The following is a 25,388-nucleotide window of genomic DNA, read 5'->3' as shown; positions in this document are numbered from 1 at the left end:
GTGCCCTTTGCTGGGGATGCATGGGGGTGGGACACCCTGAAGAGCTGATCAAAGTAAAGAGAAGGCAGGAAGTGGTGTTGCTTCTTGTGCAGATGGAAGATGGAAAATGCATTGGTGTCACTTGCTAACTAGATGGATGATGAGAAATTCAGTGTTGGGACTGCCTGGGGAGATGGATGATGAGAAAAGAAGTTAAAAGACAGTTTTGGCAGGAAACCAGTTATGCAAAAACAAAGAGGGAGAAGGAGGTCGTGGGGCTGGGTCTTTCCTCCTTATAGCCTATTTCACATTACAACAGAGGCCCAGCTAAAAGAACTACCACAGGATGGATATGAAAAGGATTTTCCTGTTAGAAAAACCCTCTCTCACCATGTTTAACCATTGGTAGCATGGTCATCATTGGGTTTCTTCCTGTTCCGCTACGGAGCAGGGCATGCTACGACCTACGGGATACGTGGGAGCACTGATGCAGTCTTGTCAATGTGGGGGATGTAATGTACCTGACTTCCTAGTCTACATTTTTCGGAGCCTTACTCCTGGGCTCCTCTTCAGGACCAAGGTGGACTCCCTTGTGCCACTCCTAGTTTGACTACTTCTAATGAAAGCATAAATAATAAATGCTCATTGATATGGTGCAATTTGCCTAACTAATGTAGTGTAATAAGATGATACCTATCGTTTATGGTGTCCGTCATTGATACTTATATTTGGACTCTCATATCTTCTCCGGGAGGGGTGTCTGCATGTAGTCACACTTTCCTCAAAATGACACTCCTGCTCTGTACCTAATGCTCACCTCCCCGGGGTCTGAAACCAGTTATGTCAACTTCTGTGCAGAGTATGATGGGATGTCACTTCCTGTGTGGATGGATGATGCTGTGGTGTCACTTCCTGTTAAGATGGATGATAGCCTCTGTCGGATACTTACATTATATGTATGAATGAACAAGAGTAATGGAGGCCTGCTGGTTCGAGTTGGAAAACCCTTGACCTGTTCATGTGCACAAAAATGAGGTGAGGTTGTTCCCACAGACAGTGGAAGTGAATTGATGGGTCTCCTGAAGCTGGACCGAAAAGATCATGACATGGAGAAATAGGGGACAGTCAGTCTTTCACCAATGCATGCTGCCAGGGCAGGTGCAGGTTTACTCTCTTTTACAGTAAGTGCACTGCACTGGGGCAGCACAATTAATATAAGAGGAAGCACCATTCAAACTGCACCCTTACACAGACTGGAAGGTGCACTGTGGTGCAAACAGGGACAATTTGCCCTCTATGCAATGCAGGCCCCTCTTCTGTATGCTGTAATCTATATTCAGGACCATTAAATCTTCAGCAGAAGAAATCACTTGTGTGCAATCTGTACATACGTCATTAAATTGTGCTTGACTGAATAATTGATCGCGTTTACTTACATTTTTCTGCTTGACAAAACTTTTTAGATTTTGGTGTAAGTTGTGATAGACACAAATTACTGGTCAATCCATGATCAGTCTTGCATTCTACTTTTCTCTCTCTTATTCCAGCTCCACAAGTCACTGAACACTGCAGAAAGATTGCAATGAGCTGCAGTTACCTTAAAGTACATTCCATGACACATTTAAACGTCGACAATTTAAAAATTAAGTAGAACAGAATATGTTACCATAAGGTGCATGCCCTTCCTACATCTTTGAATGCAATTAGAGTGCGTAGATTTTTTATGTCACATCATATCATCATATTTGAAAAAACAAACTACCTGGCACAAGATGGAAAAAAGGATACTGCAACACCCCATATGAGAGCTTGATACTCAAATGGAAGAAGCCCAAATCGAAGGGTCTTCACTAAAAAGGAGGAAGCCCTCACTCAACAAGATGACATGCTTCATCATCAGGCCCCTCCTTCATATGTTGGCTAGCAGGTTACACATGGTAGGCTCCACTTGGAGCACTTCAGGAGGCATAGAAAACAGCCATGATCCACTCCCTCACCTTTTGCCCCTCAAAAAGAGAGTTTGTCAGGCTGAGTAAAGGTCAGCCTGACAGACACTATCCATTTTAAGGTCAGGCAGCCAGGAGCTAAAAATGCACTATTTGCGCAGGCTCCTGGTTGTCTGACCTGAACTTTGCTGTGCTGAGGAGTCACAGCTCCTGTGGGCGTGACCTCCTCAGCTCAGCAAAGGTCCTCGGAACCCTTCCCCTCAGTGACGAGGCATAGTGTCACTCATTGCCTTTGACCTGGGTGCTTCAGTTTTAAGCCCTGAAGGACCCAGGGTGAGTGCCAATCAGTGACATCTCATCACAGAGTGGGGTGGGGGTCAGCAGTCCACTGACCCCATCCCACTCTGTGACAAGGATAGGACTGCCGCCTTCCCTTATTGGCTGACCTGGGGGAAGCCAGCAATACCAACCATCCTAGGTTCTCCGAGGCTTAAGACGACTGCCTTTCCTCACTGGCTGACCTAAGGTCAACCAACACGAGAAGGCAGCAGTCGCAACCTTCCTGGGACTTCCAAGGCTGAGCTGCAGGTAAGCGTGTATGTGTGTGCTTTGTTGTTAAATTAATGTTTAGTGTATGTTTGGGTATTTGGTCATGAGTGCTGTGAATAGATGTGTGTGCAGGTCTGTGTATGAATGAATAAGTGTGAGTGTCAGTGTGAATGTGAGTGTGTGTGTGTGTATGTGTCTCGTCATCCTCCTCCCATATAAAATTACTGGCCGCCACTCTTTGAAAAATGTGCCTGCTAGAGGTAGAGTAACAAGGGAGCTGCAAAGAGATAAAAATGAGTAACAGAAGGAAATCGAGAGCACATCATTGATGGTTCTACACTATCACATGATTAAAAGAAATATACTGAGGCAACTGTACAATGGAGGACCCGAGTTAACGTTGACGTATTTCTACCATACGTTTTGTGATTTTAGCGGGTCTGAGGCATTCCGCTGGGCAATATCGTTAGCCTCTCAAAGGTTAATCAAACGAGCATACGACATAGTCAAAAGTTTAATCAGTGCTTTAATCATTTCTACTTAGAGATTTAACACTATGGGGGTCATTCCGACCCTGGCGGCCGGGGACCACGGAAGCACCGCCAACAGGCTGGCGGTGCTTCCCAGCCCATTCTGACCGCAGCGGTAAAGCCACGGTCAGAAAAGGGAATCCAGCGGTTTCCCGCCGGATTTCCCCTGCATGGGCTGAATCTCCATGGCGGCGCTGCAAGCAGCGCCGCCATGGAGATTCCGACCCCCTTCCCGCCATCCTGTTCCTGGCGGTTTTTACGGCCAGGAACAGGATGGCGGGAACGGGTGTCGTGGGGCCCCTGGGGGCCCCTGCACTGCCCATGCCACTAGCATGGGCAGTGCTTGGGCCCCCTAACAGGGCCCCATTAAGATTTTCACTGTCTGCATTGCAGACAGTGAAAATCGCGACGGGTGCAACTGCACCCGTCGCACCCCTGCAACTCCGCCGGCTCCATTCGGAGCCGGCTTCATTGTTGCAGGGCCTTTCCCGCTGGGCCGGCGGGCGCTCTTTTGGCGGTCGCCCGCAGGCCCAGCGGGAAAGCCAGAATGGCATCCGCGGTCTTCTGACCGCGGAGCGGCCATTTGGCGGTGACCGCATGGCGCGGTCAGAATGACCGCCTATATTAGTAGAACAATTACTTTTCAGCACAGTTAAAGTTCTCAGAGATAAAGAATCTAAAACACGCTGTTCTCCATTAAATATTTTTATAATACATGTATATATTTTAACATTTTTGAAGGTGAATTGCACCATATTACAAAATATTTCAAAATAAAAGGACTAATATATGAGTAATATGTTCACTTTTTTGCATTTTAACAACTGCACTAATAAATACTGAACTGTAGCACAAATGAGGAAAATGAGGATTGATAAAGAATGTTTTTAGAAGTTTTATAGAAAAGTAACAGTAATACAAAGTATTAGCAGTAGAATGCAAAGCATACATGTGAGCAGATCAACGAATATAAAGGGAATGCAATCAAAATCAGGAGCTGTTGATAGGTGACTGAGTGAAGATGAGAAAGATCATGATGTAAGATAAGAGCATATCAGAAAAACACAGTCTACTAAGGGAGAGAGATAAGAGAAGAGAGAAATGCTAAAGGGCAAACACTGAAACTTTCACATATTAACATGAACGAGATCCAATGCTTAACATGAAAAGAGAGTATGCTGCATAGGGGGCATTCCTGGGAGAATACATATGATATAATCTTTACTTGACAGATTATCTGTAAGGAACTTCATATTCCATTAAAGGAAACAGTGAATGACTCACCTAGATTAAGGTGTTATTTGGTTTCCTGTTTTAGAGGTATGACTGGGAGCAATTACATACACATGCTTATGGCTACAGCAGCGTTCGGTCAGGAATATTATTCTGCCCATACATTACACAGCATGGTGCAAGAGACCAGATCACCTCAGCCACTGAGACTCTTCACTCGGAGAGACAACATTTTGTTAATGCACCTGTTCCTAAAAAAGTAGTACATTTCAGTGCCAAAGCTGGTGGGATAATCTCGGTTTTCACCTAAGCTTTCATTTTACAAGGTTTATAATAATTCTTTTAGATGCGTCATTTACTTTTTTTTTTAGCAAACATATACACACCAACTGTAACTGTTTGCATTTTCGCTTTTTTATTATGCTTAAGGTTTTAAGGCCTATTGAATATGTTTGCAAAAATAATTGACCATAAATTGCTTTGTCAGTGCTTTTTTGACGATGTTGCAGCTTAACACTGTACAATTTCCTGTTCTGGAGACGAATACATGTCTGATGGTGACCATGCTGTATTAAACTTTCAAAACAGCCCTTTTGGGAATTAGGGTATGCATACATTTGTGTCTTATTCTGGTCAGACAAGATTTGGGATGAAGATATTAGTCCTTCTCATTGGCCATCACATTGTCCACCATTGTGCAATTAATTGGGATGATGATGTTGAGCCCATGTATTCTTGTAGTCTTACGGGCAATTTTGTATTACTAGGTTCCTTTAAACACCCGACCAAGAAGATCACAGATGCCTCTTTCACTTTATATTCATCTGGGTCTGACTGTTTGTTTTCATTCACCTAGTTTACCTATTTAAGGGGAAGTGGTGCAAGGCCCCACTCCCAGAGCCAATAGTGGCCCTGGGGACCCCATCCCCTGAGGCCATTACTTAAATATAAGGGTGTGGGGCCCACGTCCTGGAGCCCTACTAGTCCCCGTGAGCCCCATCCTCTGCTGCAAAAGTTTTAAAAAATGCTTTTGTCCCCTGCCTTCTTAGGTCTTTTTTTTTTAGCTTTTTTTAGGACTTGGGACTGAGTCCTGAGTCTTAAGATGTCTGTTGCTACATCCTTGTTGATGTGCTGGCAGCCAATCAGATCGCAGCTTGAGATGTGCTGGGTCCACAGATCATCTGTGTTGTGATATAGACAAAGCTTTTGAGCATTAATTGTTGGATGGATTTACCTGAAATCACAAAAATAACTATTTCTGGACCATGATCTAGCTTTCTGTCATATTAGGTGTAAGTCTGTTCTGTTTGGGATGAAGCTGCGTCTAAAGTTCCTATGGAAAATTAATGGGGAAATGCATTTTGGGACACCCCCATGTTTCTCTTTACCCACTTGATGGATTACCCCGAAAGTTTCCACCCGCAACCTAGTCAAAAAGTATCACTTTTTTTTAAACATTTATTTGAGATTCATCAAACAGACTCAAAGATATTAACAACACAAGGCATTTCCTCCTGGCCCCCCCACAGCCCGAGGGACCACCACCTCCCTAGGCCGATAAGGAAATATGAGTGGGGGTGCACGCTGCCACCATGCCCCAGAGACCACCACCCCCTGGGTAACAATGCTTTCATAATGTGGAGGAGGCCCGATGGCCTTCCCTACAGCTCCGGGGACCACCACCTCCCCAGGCTATAATGAAATATGAGTGGGAGCAGCACACTCCCCCGGGGGCAGCCTGGGAACAACCACCTCCTCAGGGCAATAATAAACATATAACAATATAACAGGGGTCCGTTTCGGACTCCCTTTGGCCTCAGGTACCACCACCTCCCAGGGGCTTTCAGTGTAATATAAGAGGGGGGCCCATGGCCCCCCTGCACCCAGGGCACCACCACCACCCTGGGGCAAAGAGTAAAAATAAGTAAAGGAGGTCCGTTTGGGACCCTCATTTGCCCTGGGGACCATCACCTCTAAGGACCAGCTTCTGCTGTCTCCCGGAGTTCCCACCACCGGAACATAACTGTTTGCTGTGTCTTAGCTGCTTTCATCTCTGTTCTTTGCACACGTGCAGGAAGGTTATAGTTAGACAATAGAATTTAAAACACCATAGAAATTCACTTAATAAAACCAAAGGCTACAGGGAGGTTATATTTAGGCTCACATAGGCAAACCATAGAAATTCACCAGTTATAGTTAGAGTTACCTCAAGTAACTATAGCTTGTGGATTCAGGTAACTTTAACTCATGCCCTCCCAATGGGGTCTTTATATCGGTGCGCTCCACAGCTAATGCTGACATGGGGGCTCGACCACACGCCCTTGAACCATCAATTCATCAAAAACATCGGAGATTAATTTCAAAATATCACTCCACCAATGTGTTTCGACCTCCCAGGTTCTTTTTCACAGTAGGCGAGTCCTTTCTCTAATGCCTTTTTTATATCACTGCCATGTTTTCCCATTAGGAGGCATTGTAGGAAATGTAGTCAATAGACAAACAAGTGTTTTACATTAAATATGTTTTACAAAGTCACAACATTTCCTGTGAGAACTGCTATTTGCAAGCATACCATTCCTGAATTCAAATCAAAATACGGCAAGAGGTGCTAGTGAATTACATGTCTAGTATATTATAGCAATTGTCATTTCGCCGGTGGCTTCCCTTGTAGTCATTCTCCATTCAAGTGATAGAATCTAGTAACATTACATGCAACTCATATTATTTCATATATTCTTCTTCTTGTGCAGTCTAGTACCAATTATATCTCATCAATGTGCTCATTCAATGGATCTTCAAGCTCTTATCCTGTCTAGTACTCTTGTATTGGCATTTCAATGTCCATAATATTATTAACTTGCTTCGTTGAACAACCTTTATGTCCCCTGGCTCACTTTATTGTATTTCAACTACACACTAGTTGTTACATCTCATATTTCCAATGTCCACTCTTTTTATGCTATAATTACATGTTGCGTTTCTATTATTCCTAAGGTCATGGGTGTTATATCTTAGTCTTCATCTTTGTTCATTCTTTTAGGTGTTTTTGTTTTCAATCTGATAATGTATTTAGATTCAAGATGCCACTTTTTTTGGTTCTCTCGCCCCCACGTTCATTTGGTGGGATTATGTCCACCCCATGATATCTCATTGTTTTGCATTTGTTTTCTTGACATAGTGTAGATGTTTGGCTGGTGCATATGCTGGATCATGATGTTCCACTGCTCTGATTAGTTCTAATATTATTTTTTTCAACATGCAAGTTGTGCTTCCTACATAGTGTAAATCGCAGGCACATTCAATTATGTTGACTACATATTGTGAGTTACAAATTATTATATGTCTGATAGGGATCACTTCTTGCACTTTATCCATAATAGTCTGCATGTTCACTCAAATTGTGCAGGCTTTACAACTACTACATTTGATGAACTCCCTTTGTCGGTCTTTTGGGACAATTCTTTGGTTGATGATCCTGAAAGTGACTTCATACCAGTTTATCTCTTAGTGACTGTGCTTTCCTGCGGGTCACCTGTGGATGTTTGCCCAAAAGTGTGCCAAAGTCAGGATCCTTAGATATTAGATGCCAGTGTTTGCACACAATCTTTATGATTTCCTTGTTTTCTTTACTGTATGTTAGCATTATACTTGGGGCTGCTTGCTCTTCTTTAGTTGTCACTTCTCTCTTTTTCCAAGTAATCAATGTCTTGACACAGGGCTTTAGTCTTACTTTTTGTAAGCATCTCTGTAGATCCCTTTGGCTGTAGCCTCTACATTTTGATCTTCTTGTTGTCTCCTCAAATTTCTCTATTGCATCTGCATGTCTGGAGCTATTTCTTCTCATCTGTAGTACTTCTGATAAGTGGTTTGGGGGGAAAATTTGTAACGTGTACGATACTGTTTGTCTAGGTTTCTTTCCTGTATAAAGTAATGTGGATTTGTCCATCCTGTACATATACTTTTTTATCTAGGAAAATGACACAGGATCTACTGGTTCAGCATGTGAATTGTAGGGCCAGATCATGTTCATTCAGCCCTCTGAAGAATGGCATAAATTCCTCATTGTCTCCATTTCAGATTACAAACAAATCCAAGGGTAGATCGCTCCCCCGCAGCTGCAGCTCCACCTGCACTCCACCTCTGCTCTTGCCTCCAAGCTGCCAGTTTTTCCCTTGGTGCCTGCTCGCTCTTGCCTTTTTCTCTCCTTGATCTCTCGCTCACTCTGCCTCTTCTCTCCTTGATCTCTTGCTCTTTTTGCCTTTTCTCTCCTTGATCTCTCGCTCTCTTTGCTTTTTCTCTCCTTGATCTCTCGCTCTCTTTGCCTTTTCTCTCCTTGATCTCTCGCTCTTTTTGCGTTTCTCTCCTTAATCTCTCGCTCTCTTTGCCTTTTCTTTCCTTAATCTCTCGCTCTCTTTGCCTTTTTTTCTCCTTTTTTCTTTAGCCCCTGTTGCCATCCTCGCTTTTGGCCCATTTTCCTCCGGTTGCCTTTCCCTCCGGTTTTCCGCTCTCCCCGGTTCCCGCCCTCCTGCCTCCCGCTTTCCTGCCACTGCCCCGTGTGGTCCCGCCCCGCCCTGCTCCTATTCATTGGCCCCCTCCCGCCTCCCAGCTAACCTCTCTTCCCCCCCTTCCCTCTTATGGCGGCCGCTGTGCGGCCGTGCCGCTGGCGCACCAAAGGCAAGCCCGTCTGCGCCAGTCCGCGCCTGGACCGCGCCCAGCGCCAGAACCCCTGGCCCCCAGCGCTCCCAAACCCCCCAGCTCAGCTACGACGCTGCGTCCCTCCACGCACTCAACCCTGGACGCACCACCACCTGCTTCCAAGCCAGCCCCAGAAGCACCCAGGGACCCTTCACCTGCCAAACCTGCAAGTATACCTTCCACCGCGACGACAATCCGTCCACCAGCCCACGCCCCGACAACCACCTGAAGTGCATCCTCAAAGCACGCTCCGTCCACAGACACGCCATTGAACTATGGGACCTCCTGGACTCTACCGCACCCGACATCGCCTTCATCACAGAAACCTGGATGAACGCCTCATCAGCTCCCGACATCGCCCTAGCCATACCTCACGGCTACAAAATTGCCAGGAAAGACCGCACAAACCAAACCGGAGGAGGAATCGCCATCATCTACAAAAGCTCCATCAACGTCACCACCTCCACCGAAGATACCCCCCTCGCCGCCGAACACATGCACTTCCAGATCCACACAGACCCCAGGACCACCCTCAGAGGCACCCTCATCTACAGGCCCCCTGGCCCACGCGCCCCATTCAGCGAATCCATCACTGACTTCATCACCCGCACGCCCTAGCCTCGCCTGACTACATCCTCCTCAGGGACCTGAACTTCTACCTGGAGAAGAACAACAACACCAACACCGCAACCTTGCTCAACAACCTTGCCAACCTCGGACACAACCAACTGGTGAACACCCGCACCCACACCGCCGGCCACACGCTCGACCCCATCTTCTCTGCCAGCAACTACGTAGCCTTCAACTACTCCTCCGAGATACACTGGACCGACCACAGATGTATACACTTCACCTTCAGGCGCAAGACTCACCACCTTCGCACACAACTAATCTCCCGCAGACCCTGGAACAAAATCTCCACAGAACAGCTACTTTCCACTCTCAACCACAACCAACCCGCCATCACCCCCAACGCCAACAACGCAGCCCTCCGCCTCACACAGTGTATCACCAACTGTGCCGACAACCTCGCCCCCCTCAGACACCTCCCAAGACAGACCGACAGGAAACGCAAAGATCACACTGCAGAGAACATGTTAGCCCTCAAAACCGCCACCCGCAAACACCACCAACTGATCTGCTCCACCAAAAGGGCATCCTTCAAAGAGAGACTGGACAAGAACACCCACAACAGCAAAGAACTCTTCAACATTGTCAAAGAGCTCTCCAATCCCAACGCCAGCTCCAACACCATCATGCCCTCACAACTCCCTCGCCACTTTCTTCCATCGAAAGATCACCGACCTACACGACAGCTTCGGACCCCGAATCCCGCCGACCACCACTGAACTCACAGCCCCTACCATCACCCTCAACTATTGGACCCCCATCGGCCCCGAAGAGACAAGAACCACCATGAACACCATCCACTCCGGCACCCCATCGGACCCATGCCCCATCACATCTTCAACAAAGCCGACGCCATCATCGCCCCCTATCTCCAGAGCATCATCAACAGCTCGTTCGCCACGGCCACCTTCCCTGAGAGCTGGAAGCACGCAGAAGTCAACGCGCTCCTGCAGAAACCTACAGCGGACCCCAACGACCTGAAGAATTTCCGCCCCATCTTGCTCCTCCCCTTCCCGGCCAAGGTCATTGAGAAAGCCGTCAACAAGCAACTGACCAACTTCCTCGAAGACAACAACCTGCTCGACCCCTCCCAGTCGGGCTTCAGGGCCAACCACAGCACGGAAACCGCCCTCATCGCAGTCACCGACGACATCAGAACCCTGATGGACAACGGTGAAACAACTGCCCTCATCCTCCTTGACCTCTCGGCCGCCTTCGACACCGTCTGCCACCGCACCCTAATAGCCCGCCTCCACTCCACTGGTATCCAAGGACAGGCCCTGAACTGGATCATCTCGTTCCTCTCGGACCGAACACAGAGTCTACCTCCGCCCTTTCGCTCAGAACCCACCGAGATCATCTGCGGCGTCCCACAAGGCTCCTCACTCAGCCCCACCCTCTTCAACATCTACATGAGCCCCCTCGCCAACATCGCCCGCAAACACAACATCAACATCATCTCCTACGACGACGACACCCAGCTGACACTCTCCCTCACCAAAGACCCAGCCACCGCCAAAGCCAACCTGCAGGATGGAATGAAAGACGTTGCACAATGGATGAAGCTCAGCCGCCTGAAACTGAACTCTGACAAAACAGAGGTCCTCATCCTCGGTAACTCCCCATCCGCCTAGGATGACTTGTGGTGGCCCACGGCCCTGGGCACCGCACCCACCCCCTCAGACCACGCATGCAACCTCGGATTCATCCTGGACCCCCTTCTCACCATGACCAAGCAAGTCAACACCGTCTCATCCTCTTGCTTCCTCACCCTTCGAATGCTCCGGAAGATCTTCCGCTGGATCCACGCCGATACAAGAAAGACTGTAATACACGCCCTCGTCACAAGCCGTCTGGACTACGGGAACACTCTATACGCAGGAACCACCACAAAACTTCAGAAACGTCTTCAGCACATACAAAACGCCTCTGCATGCTTCATCCTCGACTTACCCCGCCACAACCACATATCCGCCCACCTGAAACACCTGCACTGGCTCCCCGTCAACAAAAGGATCACCTTCAGGCTCCTCACCCAAGCACACAAAGCCATCCACAATAAGGGACCCGAATACCTCAACAGTCGCCTCGCCTTCTACACTCCCATCAGTCATCTTCGCTCTACCAGCCTCGCCCTCGCCACCGTCCCTCGCATCCGCAGAACCACCGCTGGAGGCAAATTCTTCTCCTACCTGGCAGCCAAGACATGGAACTCCCTTCCTGTCCACCTCAGGACTACCCAGGACCACCTCGCCTTCAGGAAGCACCTCAAGACGTGGCTCTTCGAGCAGCAGTAACCCCCCCCTAGCGCCTTGAGACCCTCACGGGTGAGTAGCGCGCTCTATAAATGCCTGATTGATTGATTGATTGATTGAATGTACCTCACCCATAGAATAATCTTCTCTAGTTCTCTTCTCTGGTTGTCATGGCCCAATGCATACTCCTTCTCCCACCATCCCATTGTTAAATTTGCATAATTTTGGGAAAAGAAAATGCCCATGGCAGTTCCGCACTGCTGTGTATGTGTGTATATCTCACTGAAAAATATATAGATTTCAGGGACATTATAGGTAGAAAGTAGCATTAAAAAATAGAAATAACTAAGAAAACAAATTTACAGGGACATAATAGTTAGTTTCTGAATTTACATGCACAAAACTATAGAAATTCTGTTGTTAAAGTTAGAGTCAAGTAACTACAACTTGTGCTCTAAGGTAAATATAGCTCACACCCTCATCCTGCACTGCTAATTACCTCAGATATTACATCACTCATGACATATTTTTTGGCATCATTGATATTCTAACTGCAACATTTGCAGTAAAATGTTTGATGAGAAAACCGTACATGGTGGGGGGTGGAGTTATAGTTACCTCAGGGCATGAATCATAATAACGCTAACTATAACAGCTATATATATAACGTTATTGCCTTGTAAGTCTTATAATTTTGCTTGATCAGATTTGCCATTCTAAGGGGATGATCTGGTCCTTTAATTTTGTATTATTTGCTTATATAGATCTCTCTTCATTTCCTCCCTTCCCCTTTTTTCTTATTTTCTTTGTTTTGTTAGTGCGTGCTGCAACTCCCCAAACAGTACCATCTTGGAATGGTATTATGCATAGTGTGTTACTGTTTTTCTCTTCCAAGATGGAGAACACTTTGCTTCAAATCAAGGCAACCATGTTGGAAATTTAAAAACAACAACACACTACGTACAAGACCACTGCAAGATTGCCGGCCCTTGATATGCATAATTTCATTCTTTACTGCAAGCATACACATGTAACATTTATTCTGTGGCACAGGGTTTTTCTCATTTTATTCTAAGTCATCTTGTATTTGCTTATTGACTGTATGTAAGTGGTTGTGTAAGCAGATGAATTATGACTGGGTTTGTGGGTGAATGAGAGGATGCATGAATGCAAGGATGAGTGAAAGATTAATTTTATGAATTATTGAAACCTGAACTCACCAATACTGAAGTAGTACTTTCATTTATAAGTTAGATCTGTTGACAATCCCAATTTTTTTTCTCCAGTTTTTTTGACTCAATGTTTACTGAGGTGGTGAGGCATTTCATGTGATGTTTCCCAGGATCTGCAAGACCCCATTTTTATCTACTCCATCTACTGTGACATTCATGATTCTGGAAACTGAAAAACATGTCAGTTTTCCATTAGTTGTCTATGTCAAAAGCTAGTATTTCATCGCCAGAGCCTGCAAAACCTGTAGTGGTGTCAACTGACTTCATAAGAGTATACCAGGGGTGAGTGTCGCACTCCTGTCAGCAGCTGCAAAACCTTCACAGTAAACTATGTTTATTATGGTTTTACTGTTAAAGGGGTGGGGCCATGAGGTGTGACAGGGACAGAGGAGGAGTGCAGAGGCACTCCCTCTCAGTGCATATGTATGTTTGGCCGTCCGGCACAGGCTGGCCAAACATGCATGCGAACTAGGCTCTCTCAAACCCAGCACCGTGTTGGCAGGTGCGAGTGAGCAGGCAGAGACTTTCACTCTGCCTCTGAGCGCCCTGGCTGGGTGCTCTGTCCAATTCTAACACTGTTTTCATGATGCCAGCAGCATGAAAGCAGCGTAGGGATCAGATGCAGGACAGGCTGGAAGCCTGTGCCTGACGTGGAGGACCGGACCGGATTGGAAAGGCACAGCGAGAAAGGTACTTTTTTTTTTATATTGTTATATTTTTTTTTCACCCCTCTGCCATGTGCCATGTCGCACCACTTCTTTTCCCTCTGATGAGCCGCGACTGGAGTATCCAATTAAGATTCTATGACAAGTCAAAAACAATTTAATGATATACAACTGTCAAATGCAAACATACATAAACATTATATGATTATGTAGATCCCCAGCTACACTTACAAAATTATAATAAAAGCATGATTTACGATTACAGAGTCGAATTTACACATGAATACTAACCTTGCTCCATTTGCCAACTTTCCACGTAGATGTGTGCAGACACCCGTTATGTCTGCATTTACGCATATATACAAGAGGACGAACGGGACATGTTTTGAAAAATACAGGTCGAAGTCCTTTGGTGTAATGGTTTCGGTTAGGCATCACATCCAAGCAATGAGTTACTCTTCTCTGTAAACTAGAGCTGCAGGGAGCTGAACACTGAAATAATAATCCAAATAAATAAATGTGAATAGTGGTAGTACTGCAACCATTGTCATCAATACATTAAAAACACCTGCCTGTGTAATCGTTAGAAAGTTCATTTTCTTGTTTAGAACTATTAGGATTAACATTTAGCATAGAGAGTAAAAAGACGCTCGTGCTGTTAAACAGTGGTAATAATAATAATTCTTAATCATAATGATGGCAATAATAATGATAATAGTACTACTGGCAATACAGCGATGCTATAATTAATATTAAAAGAAATACTATCAGTACGACAATAAGACAGCAGCATTAGCTATATATACATGTCTAAACCACCTGAGAAAACAATGCTTATTGTCACACAGATTCCATTCTGGAATGAGCTGATACAAATTATCGAGACCATACATACTAGTTACTGTGATTACATCTCACTGTTCGGGTTTACTACGTTGTGTTCAGGTTATCGTTTTCTACCTTTATTTATAACTACTGAATATAATACACAGTGTGGCACAGATCATACCTGCAGATCCACTGAGTGCAATATGCTAATATTTCCATTGCTTAGTGAGAAGAGGAACATCAAGACCCATTTGAAGCGTTGGCTCTCATGACCCATGACCCTTTCAAACATCCAACAATATTAATAAATAGCTCGTTGGCAGGGATGTCACATGCCAAAAAAGATGGTTTAAACTGAGTTCCATGGCACTCCCCCACTACAACACCATTAACCCGTGGTAATCATTTATCAATAATGTCTTCACAGTGGTGCCAATATTGAACGAGATCGATGTAATGCAAAGAGGTAAGCAATTATCAGCCAGGAAGAAGTAACAATGGGGCAGTCTGCTGCCTGCATGAATGAGGTGTGCCTGATGGGTTCCACTACCATAGGCATGGTGGGTCTTCCCTCAAAAATCCTTCAACTAGCCTGGTGTAGAGATAGATGCAGTCTGTCATGGACTGTGTGGGAAATTTGTGTTGTAGAGGTGTGGAGAGCCAGACTCGTAAGTGAGTTGGTTTGACCTAGTGGACAATGGAGATGATGTCAGGTGGAAAATGTAGGAACAGGCCCAAGATGCCGGAACACAGAAATCTGTAAATGAGTGCCAGTGAAGCAGAGGCAGAAAATGCCCAATCTAGGCAGTCAGGATGGTGAGCCCTTCCTTCAGTAAAGCAAGCGTCTGGGAGGTCATGTCGGAGAGATGGGGTGCTTGTGGCAACCAGGTGATGGGCTTATGTACCTGCTGCTGTGGTGACAGAAGATGGACTGGAAGACATAATTGACAAACAGCAAAAACAAACAGTGTTAGCTTGTAAAGGTGTTTTGGCCCACCACCAGTGGTTAACCAGTACCCTTGTGACTGGGCAAGACTCAAGAAACTAAAAGCTAGGGTGCTGGCTTGGAAAACTGATTTGGTGGGATGAAGACATAGTATTTGGATCCTGCTGGTTTGTTCAGGATAGACTGTACCACTGAGCGCACTGTAACAGATTTGCCCTCCACGATGGGAAAGACAGATGGACAACATGCCACTCAGTCAGAGAGTAGAAGAGGAGATACTGACATAGATCACCTGGAAACCAGGCACAGAGACAGGATGATACTTTATTATGTTAATGTTCCTGGAACTAAAGAAAGCTATAGATAGTGATGTAACAGAAAATGTAGTATTGTTCCTCATGTCACAGTGATCATCTATACGTGACAGTTTATGCATTATGTTAAATAAAGCGCTAATAGTTTGAATGTTGAGTGATGCACTAAAAAGCTATGTTAGTGTGCATTCATCTTAGAATACTCACTGAAACGTAGCTGGTATCAATATTAAATTATATGTTTGAAGAATTAATATGTCATTATCTTATATTTTAGAGTCTACACTATTAGCCTGTATTGAAACAATATTGAATTTCTAATGATAAATGTTTTAAATATGTGTACAAAAATAGAGAAATTAAGTTCTACATCACACTGACTGAAATGTAATAACAGTGTCATTTTGTCTTAACGTTATTGTGACATGAATGTTAATGAAGACTTTTTTAATGTTGAATTTATAGTTTCTGTATTAAAATATGTTTTATTTGAATGTATTAATGTGCTGTTTTAATTCATTTGTATTAGCCTAAGTGAGGCATGCTAGGCCCTGTATTTGTGATTGTGCAGAACATTTCATTTCATCTTGTTCATGTATTCCTTTCTTTCAGATTTCATTCCCATAACAAGGCTAGCTTGGTAATAGATGTCTATTGGTCCACACATAGAGAGTGTGAGAAAACATCCTTGGATGTGGAGCATCCAGTCTGTGTACTGACAGTATTAACATTTGTTTCAATTTTGCGTGGAAGAGAACCGATGGACACCATTCTTGTGACAAACCTGGGAAACCATGTGAATGTTTCAAGTTGGATTTGCATGATCGATTTCTATTGGGTGTTGCCCCTTCAACATCAGATGGGACAATAAAATGATGAATCATTTTGCCTTATGAACTTTAAAATATTGATGAGCAATTGGACTAATTGCAGAACTTTTCCTCCCATTCTTGGCTGCATGCTGAACACCTTGGATTCTGAGATGTACTGTCCTCCCTGCCCGCACTCTTGAAATGCCTTCCTGAGGCTTAGAGATATCTCCCTAACCAAAAGAAGAAGACTCTTGATCAGACTTCTGAGATGCTGACACTTTCCCTTTTTACTCACTTTTTGCCTTTCTTACTTAGTGACTTAATGCTTGAAACTACCTTTTTCAAATTTTTTTTTTCTTTTTGTCCTCTGCCCACATTCATTTGAACTGCCTTGATGTTTACTAAATCGGAGAAATGTTTGTTTTCCATTCACAGGTTATTTTGAGGATGTTCTGTATTGTCTTTGTTGAGTGCCTAGTTCTCTTTATGTTAGTTGGCTTTAACTTTATTTTGTCACCTTGATCAACCAGGTCTGTGCGAGCCACTTACCTGAATTCCAGGCGTTCTGATGAGACGATGACAATTCCCCAATACCAGTGAGGACTAACGTGACCGCGATGAAGAGTACATTGCACTCTCGCAAGTCCTCAAGGGAAAGGGTGTTTTGGGAAGAGAAAAAGATAAAATACCAACTTTGCTTCGTGGACTGCAGAATCAGACTGCTGGACCCTGGACTGCGTGTCGTGCTGGGGGTCAGGACTTCTGATTTCTCAAAATACTGGGTTCCTGGTTTTTAGGATTCTGGGCTGCAAAATAATTACTTCATTAACATATTGAACTTGCATAAACTATTGTACATTGCATAATGTAATTTATTGTTGATCCATTGTGCATACAGTTCTATAAGGCTGAACAGGTCACTTCCTTTTATCACAATATTTTTCGAGTCTCTGAAGTAATGTCCAAACTCAAAAACAATCAACTTGACTAAAGGGCTTTTTTGTGTTCTGGCATAATCTCTTGCCAGTAATAGTTTTAATAAACTTGCTCTAATCCCAACCGCCTAATTCTCAGGGGAGCGCCAGTTACAGGATATACGCCTTTCCTTAATGTGTGTTTAGCAGTATCTTGGATTCCCACTCAAACGATAAATCACGCTAGTTCCTATTGTCATAAATTATTTAGAAGCCAGAGCTCTGTTTTGTTTCATTTAAGCGAATAATTCTCCTAATTCTCAGGGGAGCGCTTGTTACAGGAAATCAGTCTTTCCTTAATGTCTGTTTAGTGGTATCTTGGATTTCCACTCAAACAATAAACCATGCTAGTTATTATTGTCATAAATTATGTAAAAGACAGAGCTCTGTTTTGTTTAATTTAACAGAATAATCTTTCTTCACATTTAAATTAAGTTACTTGCGTGAAAATTTCAGAAGAACCAAAACTGGATTTTATACCCTTTTTTATTTTCTCTTTTTTTACAGGAAATACAGAATCATCTGTAGAAGACAGAAAAGGAGAGCTGGGACTCCGTAGGAAGCTGACCGGAGGTTGAGGATCACCAGAACTCGACTGGAGACTGTCCGTATGATGAGAAACGCTGGAGCTCAACTGGAAGCTGGTCGGAGAACGAGGAATACTGGAACTCGACTGCAGGCAGGCTGGAGAACAAGGAACTTTATTTGCTCTGGAACTCGACTGGAGGCAGATTGGAGGACAAAGAACTTGACTTGACTGGAAACAGGTGGGCAGAGCAATAGGTACAAAGCCAAGCAAGGCTTCAGACTCACAAGCATCTTTAAATATTCAAATGTGGATGTGTGGCTTTTGGCAGTTGATTGTTAAGGAAATGAGCAATTATCTTCCTGATTGTGGCATGTGTTCAATATAGATCACATTGTGAAGAACACGTGTTTTGGCAGTAACAGTTGGAGCAGAAGGAAAGGCAGTTGGTTGCTTGTTGAGAAAATGAGCAATTATCCTCCTGATTGTGGTAAATGTTCAATATAGATCACTTTGTGAAGAGCACGCTTTAGCAGTTACAGTTGGAGTTGGTGGAATTCAATGTGCATAATCAACAAGCATTGGTGATAATAAGTGAGACATTTAACATGCATTGGTTATTGCAAACCTGATAATCAAGGATGTAATGAATATACCCAAATTAGTCTGAATTTTGCAAGCAACAGCATCTTACTGTAATCAAGCTCTTGGATGTGCTAATGTGCCAACAACACAACCCTTGGTGATTCTGTATCTTTATAAGTTTGTCTTCAGAATTGTCTACATGACTCTGAGCTTAAGTTTGTAATAAAAATCCTTAACTTCATTACCAACTGGAGTTTTCCTTGTACGGCCACATTGGCCATACTGTGAAATGTATTTGATTTGTAATGATAAATTGTTGTTTGGTTCTTCACACCCTTATGCTGGGTCCAAGGATCCATTTACTTCATCGGGCAATGATTCCTGCAAATGATGAAAATGTTCCAGCAGCTCCGGTAGCAGAGAAATGGCTGGTCACACGAGGAGGTAGAACCATTTAAGTATAGCGTTAGGGAGATAGGATTGGTCCCATATGATTGCCCAGTCCAAATTTTCCCTATCCCAAGTTCCATCCCATCATCCCTTCTGAATACTGATGAATTTCCATCATTCCTGCGAGAGATGGATGTGTGAGTATTATTAGGGTTTTGCGCTTCCATTGCTTTTGGCCTGAAAATTGCAGCAAAATGTGATGTTGTGAAGTGTTTTGTAGAGTTGTCATACTCGTTTGATTGTGGTTCTTGTTGCTAAAAAATGTCTGCCGTTGTTATTGTTGATGGATCCGTTTTCGGGATAATGCACAAGTATAAAAGACACTTGGTTAATTAATTGTCTGCAGTGAGGTGCTTGTCATGAGACATCATTGACAGTGCCAATAGTTTTCTTTGAATGAGTGTGGTTTTTGGTTGGTATTACATGAATCCTGAGCACACATGGAGGACCTGTACCAACCGGAGTGAGAATTGCTGGTCAAGTGGCACTCATTGTGTAATTGTGAAAGCTACAGCCCGAAAGCATATCTCGTACAGCTTTGAAGTGTTTGAGTTCCTATCCTGTAGTAAGTAGAGAGGTTTTTGGTTTTTGCTCACAATGTTTTCCATAAGGTGTGTATAAGCGATTGTGTGAGAGACAATTGTGAAGTGACTGCATTGCTGCAAGAAGTGATTGTGTGGAGTCATTGTGGGCAGCGCAGGTATAGGTCAGTTGGTGTGAAGCTACGCTGGTATTGGTGGACAGTGCTACATTGCTATTGGTTGAGAACTTCAAGAAATAAGGATTTTTGGATTGAAGTTACTTCCTGACTTGGAGGAAAAGTTATTGTGACTTCTTGAATTTGAATAAAAATTACATTTTTTAAGCATTAAAGAGTGCATTAAAAGGAGATGTGTTGTTTCCAGTTAGGGAAGGTGTAGAGGCCCCACCCAAAGTTATTCCAGGTCATTATTCATCGTCCCAAAAAGGATTTCATGCATGTTTATGACTTGAACAATTTTGAACAGGAAAACTGAAAATTCTAAAAATTCTAAGACAAGTGCTTTATGAGAAGAAACTGCCTCAGAGACTAGCACAATTTGAAGCACTTAGTATTTGGAAAAGCATAGCATGTCAGAAGATGACAACAAAATAGGAGAACTGAATGCAGAAAGCAATAAAGACAATTGTCGAGTCAAGATGGGATGCAGAACAAAAAACTTGGAAAGCAGATATAATTGAGGGAATCAGAATGTTTCCAGATATTTCTAGTGAAGATGGAGCAAGGACTAAACCCAAGAAAAAGACAGGAAAAGCAGAGCAGACAACAGATACTGAGACTAAAAAGACAGTGACATAGGAGAGTGATTCAGATGATGAGTTAAGAATCATCTGCCTCTGTACTATTCAGTTAAGGTAGGCGCAAGATGTGAAGCTTCACAAAATGTAACGCAGAATGTACCTACTGATCCAGTTGCACAAACCCTGAATCAGATAGTACCAGATAAACCTGCAAATTCAGTGACACAAAGTCCCAAAGTGAATCAACCAGCTCAGAGTTTTAACACAGTTCAGCCTGTACGAAGCCCTATTGTGAATCAGATTGTGGTGCAGACACCTTATGTAGATCAGCCTGTGTCAAATTTTGTTCAAAATCAACCTGTGCAAATGTGTTGTTCAGGTCAGTCAATGCCAAATGTTTTGCCATCCCAAAAAGGACAGAGTATAGGAAAGACAAATCCTCAGAATGAGGCAAATCATATTGGGCCAGGTACTATAGGTCCCATTGTTCCCTTGTATACTCCAGGTATGCCTGGAAGCAATGCACATTCATTAAATGTTCTGGCAGTTCCTGATAACCCAGTTACATCCACTGGGAAGTCAACAATTTGGTATGCAGAGATCAGTATATTCTAACAAATCAGAGATGGAGAGAACAGGTTCTCTTGTGAGGCTATTAACTTCTACAAAAATTGCAGATCCAAATTTAATGACAAGTCAGACAGGATTTACCCCGGAGACGAGGTTTCCTTAGACAGTTTCAACCTATTTTGTGCCTAGACCACAGCAGATCCCAAATGTTAATTGCAACACTTTGTAGTGAATCCTTCTTCGTTTTAATGGGATAACAGGAGTTAACTTAGCATTTGGCTTGCAGACTCGTGCCCCCATCACCTAGTGACTTTTAACCTACTTAGCTTGCTCTGTCTTAGCACATTTAATTATTTATTTCTTCTAAAATGGCGGCCTTGTTTATAGTTAGGCCACTTGTTATGAGTTACATTATCAGTGTCACCGTGCTAAGGCGGCAAGATTAAGCACCAAAGACAAACAAACAGTAGGTGTTCACACTTAGGGATTTTCCCTCTCTATACTTTCGAGGGATTGTTTATATTAATTGCCGTCCCAAGCATGTCTGTTATCTATTGTTTGGGAACACACCTACGTCAGGGGTCCTTGAAGATCTGTAAAATATGTCACACTTTAGACAGATAATCAGAGGGATTCCGACCAGAGGGCATCGCCACCATCGCTGATATCGATGCTGCAGTCGTCTTGACGCTGACCCAGTCTTCGTGTCCCTGTGGAGTCTGAGATAGAGACCTCATTCCAAGGTAACGAGGGTTGGGGGCTCCTCTCATGGACATGGCATTGGCAGATTAGGTTTAACAAACCCAGCTCTCCTTTAGGTAGGAGGTTAGGCCTTTCACATTAGGGTATTAGGGCATATTACATCTTGTATGTCTTTTCTGTGCATTGCAAGACGGTGGGGGTCTTTGTAATAATGACTCTCGTCTTCACAATTCTGTTTCTTGCATTATTCATTATCCTAATCATTGCAGCCCATGCAACTTATCGCAAATTGCAGTTTTTTTAATAAAAACTATTGAAACTTTACTGCATCTTTGTCATTGCCTGTGTTTGTATGAGAAATGATATATCTGTGAGAAAGGGGTAATCTCCGTTTAACCACGACACTCCCTGAGATGTCTTACTCTCGAGTCCATGCGTAAAGGCTGCCACAAATCACCTTTTACTATTGTGTTTCTGGTGAGGTGCTGCTAGTGAGCCGGTAAGATTGGGACAACAGTTGCGACTTGTTGTAGGAAAGACGTAGTCGACTGCAAACAAAAGTACTGTCATCCTTTAACAAGCAGCCTTGCCTAGAGCAAGAGTCCATACTACGACAACTCTACAATGAGGAGTACTATTTAACCCACCAAAGAACATGTTAAATTGTAATTTCTCGAGTCGGCAGGCTGTAGGAACTTCAAGAGCAGAAGTATTGCAGAATAATAATGTGAACTTGAGAGGTTTCACTCCACAACAGCTAAATGACTGGATAAATAGTTTGAGTTTCAAAGGTGCAGCAGGTATAACAAATTGCAATGAGAGAACAGAGAGATAGATCAGTGAATGTGCTCAGACTGAAATTGGAATTGAATTAAATGATATTAGGAATGTTAGACACAGCCCAATTGGAAACTTACACAGAAGATGAACTGCAGTTCATGTGCAAAGACAATACACAACGTGCAGGACAGACTTATGAAAGATTAGCTGAAGTAGCTGAGAAACATGATGTGGAATTGGAGAAACCAAAGCCCTTGAAGAAAAGTTATAGATTAGAGTTTAGCACAAAAGATATATCTAACATGAGATACCCAGGAAAGAAATTGCACATAACGAAATCAATTGCATTCATTCAGAAATGGGGAGCTATAGATAAGTGGGAAGTTAGATGGGTGAAGAAAAGAGATAAAGGGAAAGTAAAGTCAAATATACCTCTGGCAGGAGCAAATCAAGCCGTGGACAATGTAAATATTCTACCCATGAGAAAATACCAGGTGGAGGTTATGTTTATGTACCCTGGAGTAGGAGTGATATTCTATCATTCACAAATGATTACGAAAGACTGAAGGAGAAGCCTGTGGAATGGCGCAAGCAGACAGAAAGATGTGTGAAGTTTTCAAAATGCCTGTGGTAGGATTTGGACACATTGTTTGACATTGTGGTTCTGATTGATTTGCGGACTGAATGTAAAGTTTCAGTTGATAGGCCAGACAGTGATCCCTCAAGAGATCCTGTAAAGGGTGCACCACCTGAGAAGTGATGAAAAAGTATTTCAAGTTGATTGAGTTTTCAAAAAACAAAGTGTCTCTGAAAGATATTGATTGGCTGAGGATTGAAAGGATGACACAGGAAGCACAGGAACCGATTCATGCCAATTATGAGAGATTGTTGCAGGCTTTCAAACATTTCAGTGGTACAGAGACAATAGAAGCTAAAGATATAGGTCATTTTGTGTTCAGATTCGTGCAAGGATTGAAACCAGACATAAGTGAAATAATTCAGCAGCACTTGATTTATATGCAGTACAAACCAATTGACGAGATTCTGTGGTATGTAAAATACTGCAGTAATGAACTGGAATTCAAGCAGAAAAAGTTGAAGTAGAATATTATGGTTGTGCAACTGAAAGCTGCACAGAAAGTTAGTCAAAGCCCACAAATGATGGTGAACAATGGCAGTATGCTGCTCTAGTTTATAACGTAGTTAAAGATACGCTCACAATGCAACAACAATCTGATAACCAGCAACCTCTCCTATTACTTGTTGACATTATTCTTGCCTTTGATCCTGTACAGTGCTCTGCTGTCTTATTTGCTGGCTCAGCGCCATACAATTACCACATACATAGACACATGCAATGAAATTTCCATAATGTAACCCAGCTGTTTAGATAGTTCCTTGAATTCCAAGGCTTTTTGCATTAATATAGAGACATGGAAAAATGTTTATCATCTTTCTCTAGATGACAAAACAGCTACAGGTTATTACTTTAAGGAGTAAAAAAATAAACCTGAATCATATACAATGCCTAGGTTTCTGACTTCACCAGTGTGGGTGCAAGCCAGTGTGTTGGGAGTCTTCAAGCAGTGGTCTAGATAGAGAGGGTAGGAAGTTCCCCTGTGACGAGCCACTCCATTTTTGTCAGAGTTCCATTTTAATGGGGTAGCTGACATCCAGTTTGCAACTGCTATTAGACATGCTAGGGAGAAAGGGAAAGGCTTGCCCAAAGAGTCATCTAGTATCACCAAGATTTTTGGGTTTTCTGCAAATGCATAAAATATTATGCAAAACAACCTGATCTGTGTCTTCAGTGAGACAATGTATGTACTAAATAAAAGAGGGCCTACTGAAGTCCCGTGTGGCACTCCACACTTCAAGGAAGAAAAGTCAGACAGATATGGCACCCATGTAATACTGCCCAAAAATGGACTTTAAAAAACTGAATTTCAAACTATGAAATCCTTTATCCGAGGTTACCAAAATCTAGTAATCCAGTATGTGCTGACATAGGTACACGCAAGCAGGTTATTCAAAATGTTGTGAATTTTACTCAATGATTTCAAAAATGTATTAAGAAAAATAGATTTTGAATTTTCTATGGAAAGGGTAACTAATATTAACTTTAGTGGCTCTATTGTGTTCTTGAGACACTATAATATCTATTTGGCTGTATGTACGCAGGCTAAATGATAGGGAACTGTGTACTTTGCTCCCATTCAGCAGCGTGTGAAGTTTAGGGATTTTAATATTTTTTTAATCTTCAGGTTACAAATGTTTTATATAGACAGCAGAATCAAAAAAGTGCCCTGTGCATCAGTGTTAACATTTCTTCTGCTACTCAGTGTCATTAGCCACTGTGTGACAGCCATTTCTTAACAGTTTCAAATAGCAATTTACCTTTCTTTCCACATATGCTAATAGTCACAGGACAGAAATTGACAGTTGGGAAGGGGAACTATTCATCTTGTTTGATGCTGGTTGTTATGCTTCCCTGCTGTCACTCTTCATGAGTGAGAGCAGAGTATAACTTCCTGCAACAGATGTGCAGTGAGACAGTACATGAGAAACATGTGCAAAGTTTATAATTTTTACACTCCTAGTTTCATAACGCCAAAGTGGGGTTCCTGTGACATGATAATCAATCATAAGGAAGAGTGGTTTGTAAATGTCAGCTGGACTCTAATATGTATTATTTTATAAGTATTTTTATATTAGTGTTTAAATTAGGAAAAAGCCATTTTTACCTCTACTACATCCCACTGATGTATGCTTCACTATATTGTAAGACCTTCTATCCTTATTGTTGACAGAAATCTGAAATTCACAGGGCTAGCATTATTTCCATGTTAGATATGGCATACTTGGTGTGGCTTCGCTTGTCTTTTAGCCTCTGCCTCCTGTATTTC

General features: G+C 43.1%; 1 protein-coding gene across 1 annotated transcript in view; it reads right to left on the bottom strand.

Annotated features, from left to right (window-relative positions):
* ADAMTS20 (ADAM metallopeptidase with thrombospondin type 1 motif 20) overlaps nucleotides 1-25,388 on the bottom strand; it is a 1,292,194-nt gene that overhangs the window by 106,478 nt on the left and 1,160,328 nt on the right. Inside the window, exons 34-35 of the mRNA XM_069228834.1 lie at nucleotides 14,006-14,206; nucleotides 1,416-1,545 (exon numbers count right to left, since the gene is read on the bottom strand). Coding sequence (XP_069084935.1) covers nucleotides 1,416-1,545; nucleotides 14,006-14,206 — 331 coding nt within the window. The remainder of the gene's footprint in view (nucleotides 1-1,415; nucleotides 1,546-14,005; nucleotides 14,207-25,388) is intronic.

The sequence above is a fragment of the Pleurodeles waltl genome, chromosome 4_1 (assembly GCF_031143425.1).
Source record: "Pleurodeles waltl isolate 20211129_DDA chromosome 4_1, aPleWal1.hap1.20221129, whole genome shotgun sequence".
In the NCBI taxonomy this organism is placed as follows: domain Eukaryota; kingdom Metazoa; phylum Chordata; class Amphibia; order Caudata; family Salamandridae; genus Pleurodeles; species Pleurodeles waltl.
This window is presented reverse-complemented; position numbering and strand designations above follow the sequence as displayed.